Source organism: Rutilus rutilus (assembly GCF_951802725.1).
Source record: "Rutilus rutilus genome assembly, chromosome: 21".
Taxonomy (NCBI): domain Eukaryota; kingdom Metazoa; phylum Chordata; class Actinopteri; order Cypriniformes; family Leuciscidae; genus Rutilus; species Rutilus rutilus.
This window is the reverse complement of record NC_140226.1, coordinates 5,357,734-5,370,967: the sequence shown is the minus strand read 5'-3', so window position 1 is coordinate 5,370,967 and position 13,234 is coordinate 5,357,734. Positions and strand designations below refer to the sequence as shown.

The 13,234-nt window shown below is 39.8% G+C and overlaps 1 protein-coding gene across 1 annotated transcript; it reads right to left on the bottom strand.

Moving 5' to 3' along the window:
• Nucleotides 1-375: 375 nt before the first annotated feature.
• On the bottom strand, nucleotides 376-10,956 carry LOC311281061 (uncharacterized protein). The gene is made up of 13 exons (XM_084393701.1): nucleotides 10,898-10,956; nucleotides 10,551-10,596; nucleotides 10,373-10,415; nucleotides 10,030-10,095; nucleotides 7,353-8,801; nucleotides 6,931-7,161; nucleotides 6,464-6,800; nucleotides 5,604-5,710; nucleotides 5,427-5,485; nucleotides 1,914-2,062; nucleotides 1,707-1,801; nucleotides 1,514-1,616; nucleotides 376-1,177 (listed from the first exon to the last, which is right to left on the bottom strand). Exons 2-13 carry the CDS (start codon nucleotides 10,589-10,591, stop codon nucleotides 468-470), a joined length of 3,390 nt encoding a protein of 1,129 aa, XP_084249827.1. The 5' UTR covers nucleotides 10,592-10,596; nucleotides 10,898-10,956; the 3' UTR covers nucleotides 376-467.
• Nucleotides 10,957-13,234: the final 2,278 nt, after the last annotated feature.

Sequence of the window (13,234 nt, the reverse complement as noted above, 5' to 3'; positions counted from 1 at the left end):
CTGCACTTTTTTTTTTTTTATCTTGCCTTAAACTGATAGAAGGCTATAAATTACTGTAATGTATCTCCACAAAAAAGGTTCCAAAAAACTTCCCAGACTCGATTCACTCTATTTGCACAATAAATAATAATAAATAGGATTTCTTGCTCAGGAAAAACAAATAAAATTAGTCTCTGCTGGATGTGGATTGCAAGATGTATAAGCTATATTGGTTGCACTTTGTTTTACAGCATGTGCACTTACATGTATTTACAGTGTATTTACCTAAGAAAGTACTGGGTAATATAAGGTAACTACATGGGTTAGGTTCAGGGTTATTACCTAGCTATTACCCAGTAATAGTAATTACTATAAGTACATAAATGGGGAGCAGGACTGTAAAATAATGTGCTACCGCTATGTTTCTAGCAAAAGATTAGTGAATCCTGAAGCTTTTCTGTTCATCTTGCACTTCTTTCCTCTCCCTCTTATAGCTGTCCTTCTAGCATGCTGCTAATTGCCTGATCCAGTGCATGAGGCTGTTGAATCTTGGGTTTAACCCCTATTGCAGAACCCTGCAACCTTTGCAGCTCCAGGATGCTGTCTATAGCACTTTGCAGGTGTTCACTCAGTTCCCCTTCCTCTACTAGTGTAGGGAAACCTGGAGACTCTGCTGCCGAAGCAACCAGCCTGTTCCTCTTAAGCACTGGTGTGCACTGCTCTGGAAGTAAGCCTTGCACCCTTGAAGCTACATAATCTGCTATGGCCACAGATTCAGAATGGTTCTGTGAATCGCTACCTGTCCTAACTGTTTCCATGTCAGGGTGTAATTTCAGCTTGTTTGGATCATTTTTGTTCTCTTCGACATTTGACAAAGGAGGCTTGAGGGATTCATCTTTCCCCTGCATGGCGCCTCCCCTAGTTAACTGCCCGCTGTAGTTTCGTTTATACCCAGAGATGGCATTCGAGGCGTCGCATGCCGAGTTCTGGATGACTTTGCGGGATCCTGACTCATGTTTGATAGTGAGGCGTAGTGCTCCTCTGCTGCTGGAGCGATATGTCTTGAGGCCAGGAGGTCTGTCAGATTGCAAGGTCCACGATGGTGGAGATGGAGGACAACCGGAAAGGCCAGTCTGGACAGATGACACTTGACTGTGCTGCGACGAGTTCTTAGGCCTTGACATCAGGACGGACTCTGCTGAACCACCAAAATAATGAAACCTGTTCACATTTCTCTGTTTCTGGTCAGAGTGCAGGTAATCTGTGGCTGTAATTGTAATACCTCTGTCCACGTTACAGCAGAGTTCCTCAAATCTGATTCTAGAGGGCCACTGCCCTGCAGAGTTTAGCACCAACTCTAATCAAAGACACCTGAGCAAGCTAATCGAGGTTTTCAGATTTACTAGAAAATTACAAGTAGGTGAGTTTGAGGGCCAGATTTGAGGGATCCTGCTTTATAGAATTGCATGAGCATATCAATGAAAAGAAATTAGTGAGAAAAAGAGGCACACGAAATAATATTGTGCCATTATACCTGGATCTCTTCTGGCTCGTCGTTTATCCTCCCCCAGTGAGAGTCTCTCTGACTGCAGAAACAAACGCTCCAGCATCACCATCTCTGCTGATGGGCTGTCCTGCTGAAGAAAGCAATAACAACTCAGACCTGCCACCTCTTATATTCCCAAAAACCAAAATGATATTCAGCGTTTCAGAAAGCCATCTGTTACCTGGGATTCGGCCAGGAGTAGTTGCCTGTACTTGTTTAGCATGTCTTTAGTTCGTTTCAACAGAACAACTGAAAAACACTCAAACTGCTTGTCCACTGCACAAAGAATGACAGACATTTTCGTTACGTTTTTAACAGTGGGGCCCATTACAGGACAACAAATTTCGTAAAATCAAATTCAAACTTCTTTATATAATAGGAGTCGAACCTGAGATAAAGTCAGTCTGGCTGGGAAGAGCTCTTGCACAAGTATGGTAGGGCAGCAAATGTCTGACAGCATCCTCCACTGAAACAAATGGAGCCAAAGTGTTTGGACTGAGAACAGCACTGTGGTCCAAAAATAGCTGCTGTTTGACCCTGAAAATAACAAAGTACACAAAGTATTTTTATGTTAACATGTATTGTTACTATTGTTACTTTGTAGATGACTTCCATCATTCTTCTTTTTGTCTTTCAAACATTTGTTGGGTATCTCACTATTGTGTCTTGGACAAGGCAAAAGAATGGCATATCTTACACTTACTCCACTGTTAGTGAATTCTTACCTTTTATTCAAATTTACCTAAACTCTTAGCCATGGGAACTAACTGGTTGTCATAATATTACTGAGGTAGAATGCTCTGGCTTGTCAATGCTATTTAAACAACATCTGCTTGTTCACATTAGTGAAGTGGAAGCTGACCAAGAGAAGGTTGAGATGCTTGCACTCCTCCTCTGAAGCATGCTCAATAAGGATGATGGTGATGCTATCCTTCCCAAAAAAGACATTGAGGCCAGCTAGAATTCAAACTGATGAGACAATCTTATTGGAGTATGTAGATAAGCTCATTATTCAATGGTCAGCTTTTCTGTGGGACCCTGGTGACAAGAGCTTTTTTACGATGGTAAGACACTTCCCTCTAATCCGGCGATTCTTAACCCTGTTCCCACCAAGCACACTAACCGTACACATTTCCTAACTCTTCCTAATCAAATGCATCTGATTCAACTCATCAGCTCATTAGTAGAGAAGTCAATGCCTAAAATTAATGGGTCAAAAAAGTCATACAATATGTGAACTGTTGGAGTGCGTCCAGAACAGAGTTGGGGAAACTAGAAAGTAGCTTCTACCCTCACTGTCTGCATGTGTAGTCAAAATCAGGTTGTTCTGGCCATCAAGGGCTAATCCATGCAGTATGGGATAAATCCCATCACATAGAGCCTCTTTCACCTAGATATCATCAGACTGTGTCTGTTCCCCGAATTAGGAAATACAAAAAAATCCCAAACCCATTTAAGGGTAATAATTTAATTTATGTTCAACAAAAAAAAAAAAAAACAAACAAAAAAAAAACAGATATAATACAGATGAACAAATGATAAAGCTCAGGTTGCTGAATGTTCAATCCCTTACTTCAAAAGCACTTATTGTTAATGATATGATTACAGACTATAACCTAGATGTGCTGTGTTTGACAGAAACCTGGCCAAAACCAAACGATTACATTTCTTTAAATGAGTCCACCCCACAAGATTACTGTTATAATGAACCTCGTCTGAAAGACAAAGGGGGAGGTGTTGCTGTAATTTATAGCAATATCTTCAGAATTACTAAGAAGTCTAGTTAGGACCAGAGCACCGATGGTGTGAGGACCCTCTTGGAATTGCTCCGTCAAATATAATTATTTTGAAGTGTTGGTGCTTAATGTCAATGATAAATCACGTTTGAGATTTGTGCTGGCTACTGTATACAGGCCACCAGGGCACCATACAGACTTTATCAAAGAATTTGCTGACTTTCTATCAGAGTTAGTATTGGCTGCAGATAAAGTCCTAATTGTTGGTGATACATGTAGATAACGAAAAAGATGCAGTGGGATTGGCATTTGGAGTTAGACAACACGTGTCAGGACCTACTCATTGTCATAATCATACTCTAGATCTAATATTATCACATGGAATCAATGTTGATGCCGTTGAAATTCTGCAGCAGAGCGATGACATCTCAGATCATTATCTAGTCTCATGTAAACTTAATTTAGCCAAGGCTGCAAAGCCGACTCTGTTACAAATATGTTAGACATATCATTTCTGCCATTAATAATCTTCCTGATCATTTTCATCATCTCCGCATCCCAGATAGCTTAGAAGAACTCGATATTGCGACAGAAACTTTCTCTTTTCCAGCACTTTAGACACAGTTGCTCCTTTGCGTAGAAGATTAAAGGAAATAGTCGAATTCCGTGGTACAATGAGCACACTCAGTACGCCATACTGAACTTTTGATCGATAAGACATCTCTTCATTTACTGCTACAAACTGATAACGGTCAGATGAGGATGATTTAAACCATGCTAATGCAATTCCACTAATGCCAACATAATTTGAGTCTATTTAAAAGAATGTTGTGATCAATAGTATCAAATGCGGCACTAAGATCGAGTAACACTAATAGAGAGATACAACCACGATCGGATGATAAGAGCAAATCATTTGTGAGACTGATGAGAGCGGTCTCAGTAATATGGTACGGTCTAAATCCGGACTGAAAATCCTTGCAGATCTCATTTCTTTCTAAAAAGCAACATAGTTGTGAGGATACCGCCTTTTCTAGTATCTTTGACAGAAAAGTTAGATTCGAGATCGGTCTGTAATTGGCTAATTCTGTACAATCAAGTTGTTGTTTTTTAACAAGTGGTTAAAAAAGTAATCCTGAGGGACTTGATTAGTTCGCTCAGATGTGTTTAGTTTGGGTTGAACCTAAAATCTGCAGGACTGTGACCCTCCAGAAACTGAATTTGGTACCCCTGCTCTAGGGGAAACAATTTGTATAGGTATTGGAGACTCTCACAAGGCAAGACAGATTTGGGGAAGGTACGGCTGGGGTGTCCAATCCTGCTCCTGGAGGGCCACTGTCCTGTAGAGTTTATGTCTAAACCCAATTAAACACCTGAACCAAAGTAAAGTCCTTCAGGGTTACTAAAAAATTCCAGGCAGGTATTTTGGGACAAGTTGAAGCTAAACTCTGCAGGGTGTTGGGCCTCCAGGACCAGGATTGGACACCCCTGTCCAACTCTCATATACAAACATGTATTGTCCACTGCTCACCTAACTGGCAGAAATCAAAGTGCCTTTGTGTTGAGATGCACTTGTTTTGTTTTGGTCAGACAGACCTTTCTTTGAAAGACTTGTTTTGACCTCTGAAACACAAGTGGGCAAACCCAACTGCGGTTCACCCACTGTGACTGGGTGCAAAAGGTTTACATTGCAACCCAAACCTGCTTTTGTACCTAAGGCAGAAGGGTTCACTGCTGCTCCTAAAGATTTCCAGTTAAGTAGGATCTTCAGGAACAATTGATAATTACACAAAGGTGTGTTGGAGCAGGGTTGGAATTGAACTCTGCAGAAAGGTAGCTCTCCGGGAAGAGAATTGGGCATCCCTGACCTAAGGTAAGTTTGTTGCCTTGAAAATGATTGTCTGGTCAGACACAATGACACTACAGCTTCAGTAAGCAATCAATGCAGGAATTGCCTGTATCTTTACATTGTGAGATAACAAATGAATGCTTAATAGACAACTTTAGGTTACTTGAAAATGCACACCAGAGGCATTTTCCATAGTGAGATACCTCACTCTGTTTTCAGATAACTCGGGCTATGCAAGTAACCTTACATCTTTTTGAATCCATACTGAGGTCTACATAGAATTAGAATGCAACCAAGCAAGTGTATTTTTACTTACATGTGTTGCCTCTTTGCTAGTGTCAGTTTCTCCTCCTTCAGACTGCATGCAGTTGGTGTCTGTGACACAAAATGCATATTAATAAAAGAATACTTTCCGAATTACTTTGAAATAACATCTCCCTGAAATCTAGAATGATCTCTTGAAGACTTCACATTTTATTTATTATTTTTGCACCTTGACCTTCTTCTGAAGTGTTGAGTAGGTCTCTTTGTCCTGGGAATGCAGGTATACCATCTCCCGCAAGTCATGCTGGTCCAAAGAGATTATTCCACTGTTGATCTCTAATAAGGAAGAGGTATCAATTTAAAGCCAAAAAGAATGATAGGGTGATTATAACAAAAATGTGTTTGTTATAAAGAGTATGTTTCTAACAACGGCTGTTTAGTTCTTCTTCCACAGCTACAGTGATAATATTAACTGTAATATTCAATATTCATGTACTGTAGCAGGACCTCACTTTGCCCCGGAGCAAAGTGAGGGGCAAGCCATGCTGTAATTTTCCACCTTTCCAGAGAGGACGCTCCCGGTAACGACAGAGTCAGACTAACATAGCTGAAGTTCATCATTCTTTACTCAATCCAGAAGAACCTGATTGCAACTTCAGCACCATCAAACAATTGAACCATAAAGACTTTCATCCAAACTGCATTCAGACACTCATTCAACGGCTAGAGGTTTAGTATAAGTTGTAGACCCCTTGTTACCAAGATGCTTTAAATTTAAGAAACTGATGGTTTTGTTTGGGTGGTTAACTGACTTTTACGTTTCCATAGCTCTATTCCCCTGTTTCTGTTTCATTCATTCACTTTCACTTTCCATTTTACCAGTGTATGCTTGAATGTCTATGTGTTTGTTTAGACTAGTTATGTGTTCGTGATTTAATTAAATATTTTGTGCACATTCACATGAGTGTTGATTCTGTGGTCACTGCTTGCAAACAAAGACTCTCTGGTTCCTCTGAGCTCAGGTAAATCATGAATTAGTTAAACTGCCTTTGATACAACTTTTCTAAGGCAAAAAGTAAGGGTTCTTACTCTTTACAGGCCCCTCCTGGCACTTGGGTTCAGCACAAAGAGCAATCGACATGAAGGAGTCCAGCTCATCTGAGGCTGGGGGTGTTGAGCCTATCATGGAGTCTGTGCTTGTGGTCTTTACAGTAGGAGATTGCAGTAGAATGTCACTGTGCTCTGAGGCATGGTACACTGGCAAAGGAATCTCTTTACTCTCACATGATGCAGAAAAGGTCTCAGATGCTGTCAAAGGTGTGAGTGAATCCTCAGTTTCACCTGTGGCAGTAGAGATGTTGTTGTCCATTTGCACAAGCAGAGTTGTAGCTAAGGTCTCTTGGCTGGCTGACGGTTTAAGTGGATCCTGCAGGGAAAGAAATATATTGTGTATTTACTGAAGAGGTATGAAATACTTTCCTAATATGCTGCATTTTCATTTCTGTCTTTGCAATTACACAAAAACGCTTGAGAACCTATGATTCAATTAAATTTACCTGTTGAGAAAGATGTATTGATCCCTGATTGTGATACAATGGATTATGCTCTCCTTCAGTAAATTGTTGCTCATCTGTTTGGGTGATCAGTTGTGGGGATAATGACAAAACTGGCTCAGGGGTACAACTAACATCTGGTTGTGACTGTAGTAGAGTTGATACTGGAGAGGGATGAAAGTGAATCTCCACAATAGGTGCTTCCACTGAAGCTTGAGGAGGCAATCTGCTCTCCTGCCAAAGCAAGTTTTAAAAAAAAGCAGTGAACAAACATATTGATCCCCAAATATATTGTAATATGCAACCATGTTTTCAAAATGTAATTATAACATTTAAATGGTTATTAAATTGTTATAATATTTACTGTTCGACAACATAAAAACCATTCTTAACATTACAACAGAAAATGTCACAAATGAACTCACTTGAAGCAATTCGTTGACTTTCTCCTCATCTTCTGTTGTTTTCTCAGGTGAGAGAAGCACTGAATTCTGGGTAAGACTCACCTCCCCCTCAGGTCCCCCTACCAGATCTCTTTGGATCACTGACTCACCATTCCCTATTGGTGTGGTGGTCATGTCAGGAAGGAGCATATTAGCATTATTAATCAATCTGATCTGGTTTCTGACAGTGTTTTGAACAACAGCATCATGCTGCCCCTGCACTTGAGGTGCATAGGTCCCTGCTAGCTGTGTTGGCATCTGGAAGACTGTAGGAGGTGTTGGCCGAATCGGTACAGACCCTGATAGAAGTGCCCCATGTTTGAGCGTGAGTTGTCCAGTTGGAGAGGTGAAAATAGGGCTGAAGTTAATTTGCCTTGGCTGTATAGTCACAATTTGAGAACTGTCAACGTTGGGTTTGTTAGACATCTGATTGCTTGGTGTACTAAGAAGACACCTTGAAATGCTGGTAGACTGGGTCATAGTTGCAGGTGTTTGGCTGGGCAGAAAGAATTGTCTCTGACCCTGAAAAGGATCTTGGGGCTGAATGACAATGGGGCCTCCCTGACCAACCAAATTAAAGCTAACAGGTTTGCTAACACTTGGTGCGGACTGTGCTTGCAAGGACTGCTTTGGGCCAACAGAAGGGGATAGCAAGACAGTCTGTGTTGTATTTGCTGAGATAAAGGCAAATCCTGGCAATGGTTTCTGTCCTGATGGCCTGGGACTGATCTGCACGAGCCTGGGCTGGATGTTGACAGGTAACTTGGGCTGAATGGGTAGAGGAGTTTTTTGTAACATGACCACTGATGGAGTAATTGTTTTAACGGTAGAGGCCAACATCTGGCAGCTTGTGAGGCTTGGCAGGGTCTTTTGGGTGATCATGCTGGTCCTTTGTGCTGAATTAATAGAAAAGGATGCCTCGAGTGGAGGTGTGGGGAAGACATTCCCAGGAAGTAGACTCATTAATTGGGTTCCTGGAGGCTTGAGTGAGGGGCAGCCTGGACCAACAGCTAACAAAGATGGCTGAGGAGGCTCCACTGCTGTTTGTGTGTCCTTTGGTGACGAGAACAAGCCAGGCATGGTCAATGGTTTGGAGAAATATGGTGTTGCAGGCAAAGGAAGGGATGCATCAGACAAACCAAGCTGGAGAGTCTCTGCTGTCTGGGCAAGTCCTGCCTCTAATGCAAGAGTGTCCTCAGTGATGTCTGCCTCTTGGAGACTCTGCTGGAGAATGTCACAGATCTCTTCTGACACTTTCCGCTGTTCCACTAAGTGGACATTGGGATCTTCTTGTGCCTCTTCTGGACCTCCACTTCCTAGGGATGATACCGGTGATGCAAGCAGCGCCTCCTCCAGAAAGGACAGATCTACACAGCCAGAGACAGGAGTGTCCTGAGAACTTGCATCATCTGCTAACAGAGATGCAGGACTCTGCAGAACAAAAGTTCACAACAAGTGTGTAAAACGTTTGCTAGGAACACAAACACTATTTTAAAGCTTAAATTCAAATATCAATTCTTTTGATGATAAAAAAGTAGGACAGATATGCAATACTGAGTTCTGGGAGATCCCAGCTGAAACAAATCTATATGTGACCCATGCTGGCAAAACGAGTCGGAATGCGCACGGGCTGAGTTCAAGCTACGGGCAAAACAAGTAAAAAATTTACATTTTGGTCGATTTTGAGGTTTTCACAAAATTAGGTCATTAAGCCCTCGTCTAGCTATCCCAGTGCTCCAAATATAGCGACTACACATCTAACAGAATCTTTATTTGTTTTCCTTTGTCTATAAAAAAATGCTGTTTTTCTCTGCTCGCTTCTCACACTCTCACTCACCCCTCAGCACAAGTTTGCTATGGTTGTAAAGCAGTATTCCAACTTTGTGAATATTCATAGCAAATTCTCCATGGCATGAGTCTGAACCATTGAAATGTGATTTTTTTTTTTTCTAACTCATGCTGATGTAAACAAAACGATCTCACTCGCGCTGACTGACAGAGCTGAAGAGTGTGTACAAAGACGCTTCAGACAGCGCGCGATCCCGTTATGCACATACAGTAACAAAATTACAGTATTTCAAAATATCTGTCTTGGCGAGTATTCACGCAAACATTATCTCTTATGTGAACGTTTGGTTAACTTTTGGAGAAAATCATCTGATGTGTAACATCACATCTGTGTGGTACAGTAGGTCTGAATATATAGACTGTCTGTTAAATAAAATGTTCAAATTAATAAATGTTAATCAAACATTTGTGGTATCCTGGGAAAAAAAGGTTGAATATATATATATATTATTTTCCTATAGATATTTAGTTTTGACTTGGTGTGTGCCAAATTTGGTGGTATTACCAGGGATTTTAGGGTATGGTTACTAGGTGATTTTGTTTTGGAGCCTTCAGAAAACTTGAACTCGATTTTTCACAAAATTGAATTTGCTGACTCCGTCAAGGAGTCTTCAAACAGGTGTAGCTCAGGCCTTTTTGGTCTGATTCCAACAAATCGTACATCATTTTGAAGGTTTTTAATAGGATATGGAATGTATAGAATAGAGAAAATAAAAATAAGTAATTTTAGAAAATGTGCTCATTGTGATTCATTTTGCCAGCACGGGTCACACATATTGCCTCTTCCATAGGGAGAAAGGTCTAGACTCACTGGAGTGTCTGTGAAGAGTGATGGCTCTCCAGAGGATGAATTAAGGAGTAAGTCTCCACTTGGCAGCTGTTTGAACAGAAGGGAGGAGGGACAGTTAATTGCCTGGAGTATTTTTTAGACCTTGTATCTGCACACAAAATATATATACAAACACAAGAGTTTATCTTGTTACGGTCCATCTCAGTTCTTCACGTGAGATCCCCCTACATATGACCTTATAAGTGTGGAAAGGTTTGCAACCATAACTGAAACAAGTTTTGGAGAAAGTACTGTAACAGGTAGTCACTTGTGTTACTAACTTTAAAGATTACAGCCACACAGTAATATTACAATCCCTTCATACCTCGTTTGTCCCATGAAGAAAGTCATTCAGGGCTTGAGGGTCACTGTTTCAAAGCAAAACATTTAGTAGTTAACATGAGCAAAATATCTTGCAACTCTTCCGATGTGAATGTTTTTTTTTGCTTTAAATAAAATACGTACAAACTGAGAAAATTAAATTTACTAGATGTAACACTTACCACAAAACATCAAATAAACAAGTACCATCTTCATCCTCCATTTCAACTAATTAAGAAGAAAGGTAGACTGGAATTACAAAACTATAAGAAAATTTTGAACAAATTCAATTTTGTATGGATAAAATATGCATGCATCCCTTGATATTCAATCTCAGTATTGTGTTCACATAGAACTTAATGAACTGTATAAATTAACTCATATAACAAATTCACTTTAAAAATGTATATACGCTATTTTAGATTTTCTTTGCTTGGTGCCAAATCTCTAGTAAATCTCTTTCACAATGTATTAAATGAGATAAAACCATGCAATTATGTAATAATCTAGGTTTGTGAAGCAACCTAACCTCTGATTAGAGTGGCTCCATTCAGAGCAGGGAGAGAGAGTTTGTGTGAGACTTCATTGACTGGAATTCAGGGACTGGCTGTGAGAAAACCAGACATTTGGACACATGCTTCTCAGCTGGGACATCGAGTCATCAGGATCTGAGAAAGTAAACATGAGGTGAACAGAATGCGATTATATAGTTCTTGCAGGTCTGGATGCTGAAATGAAATGGCTTGACTGAAAACTGGCAAAACATTCTATTTACAATGATATTTTACAATTTCACTGTTCTGTACATTTTTGGTCAAACAGCCTACAAAATGTGGACATCTCAATAAGGTTTTGTTTATTTATTGAATATAACTGAATAGTAAAGATCGGACCAGAGTTGTTTGTACAATTTGGTGCTTTTTATGTCATTAATAATGTTAAATTGTTAATAATGTTAAATTCAACAATTGGCTGGTTAAAAAGAGTAAACTTATAATAACGCAAATACCAAACAAGAAAAAAACAGGCTTGGATGCTACATTTTACTTGGTTCACTTTCCTAAAATATCTCCTAAAAGTCCATAATTCAGTGTTATTTAAGTTATTCAGTGTTATTTTATTAACAACGCCACATTTCACTGTTCATTTAAATCATTATATTAAAACGCCAAATATGACTTTTCTATAAATTTTCAATACCTCTTGATTGATGAAAATAAAAAGATAAATAATAATTAATTGTGTGTTTCAAAGGAATTAGGCTTTGTAGAAATGACAGATTGGAAGTATGGACTGTAGGAATGATCAAACTACACACACATATACACTGTTTACAGTTTCTTTATAACCATTCAATGATATAAGACATCTACAGGCTAGGCAGCAATAATGTAACTTAACATTAAAAAAAATATATGCTATTATGCATAGCCTACCATATAATGTTAGTTATGTAATGTCTAAAATAAAATGTCAGAAGATTTAATAGGCTGTCACATGGACATCATGAACCTCATGCCTTAGAGGTTCAGTATATCCGTTCATTTGCTTTGGCCGAAAACCATCTCCACTAAGTGAAAATTTCCCTATTTCTGTCTCTCTCTCTCTCTCTCTCTCTTGACTTTCAGCGGAGGTCCAAGCACCTAGATCTCCTGCAAAGACACTTTCTTGTTTTTCTTTACCTGCACCCGCATTTCATTACCGCAGCACACACTGACTGTAATGTTAAAAAATACAGCATTATAGCCTGTTTTAGCAATGACTCCCAACATTATCCGTTTATCATGCCCCAAAATCAGAGCATTTATTAGCGTTGCGTCTCAGAAGGAAACACTTGAGGTTTAAAGGGATGCTGTTCAAGACGGCGATGAGGACACAAAAGCTCTTCACGTGAACACGCAGCTGCACATGTATCCCATCATCACATCTCGTGCCGCGCTATAACGCGCGTATCCTAATGCGGCATTTCGCAGAGGAAGAAGGAGAAGAACTCACCAGCGTCTTTGTGCTTTATTATTGTCCTTTCAGAGGGGCCTGTGCGCCATCCATCCATACTCGCATGCTCAAGGAGGAGGGGGAGACGGGCTCGTGCGGGTGGGTGACAAACACAGAGGTGGAAGATACAGAAAGCGCGTGTGCATGTGTTGCTCTTCAGTCTGAAACACACTGGAGCCGAAAGAACGGATTTCACTGAGGCGCGCATCTCTTTACACACACATGATGTGGCACGTTCACGCATTGCACATAATCTTGACTTTGCCACATCTTGTTCTGAGATTTGCTTCAGAGACTAATGCATGTTCTCTGGCTGTAGTTTTGTATGTTTAGTGTCAAAGACTGTCTTAAATAATACGATTTTTTATTAATTCAAACTAAAATCCTAATATTATCATTTTGTAAAAAAAAAAATATATATATATATATAATCAAGAGAAAACAACAAAACCACTGAGATTTTAAAGGAAAGTTTGACTTATTGAAAGTATTGAGCATTTTTCATAAAGGCAGACTGTTACGTTTTGTAATTTTACAGAAACAGGAATGTTGTTAAATAGATGCTGTTTTAATTTAGATATTTCATATTTCACCCCAAAAAATATGTGTGATCCCAAGCTGTCACAAGGAGGATCACACCGGGCATCCGTTTAAAGGTCGATCCAAAAGAAGTTTAAGTTTAACACTTTAAAGGCAAGGCAGTTCAAAAGGTCCATGTTTGCCAGTGCTTAGTAAATGCTAAGAAAAAACTTTTGCATTAGGTGAGTCACAAAGATTTTAGTTTATAAAGTCTAGTTGTCATGTGCCAAAGTCTCGTGGTTCGGTCAGGCCTGGTTCCACGGGGGTGCAAGAGCATAATAGCCTAATATTA

Excerpts from the sequence above, each read along its gene's own strand:
- LOC311281061 (XM_084393701.1), bottom strand. The coding sequence starts at position 10,591 with ATGGAGGATGAAGATGGTACTTGTTTATTTGATGTTTTGTG. Across the intron at positions 7,162-7,352 it reads AAGTCAACGAATTGCTTCAA|GAGAGCAGATTGCCTCCTCA; the intron begins GTGAGTTCATTT and ends TTGCTTTGGCAG. Across the intron at positions 1,178-1,513 it reads ACGAGCCAGAAGAGATCCAG|CAGAGTCCGTCCTGATGTCA; the intron begins GTATAATGGCAC and ends TTGGTGGTTCAG.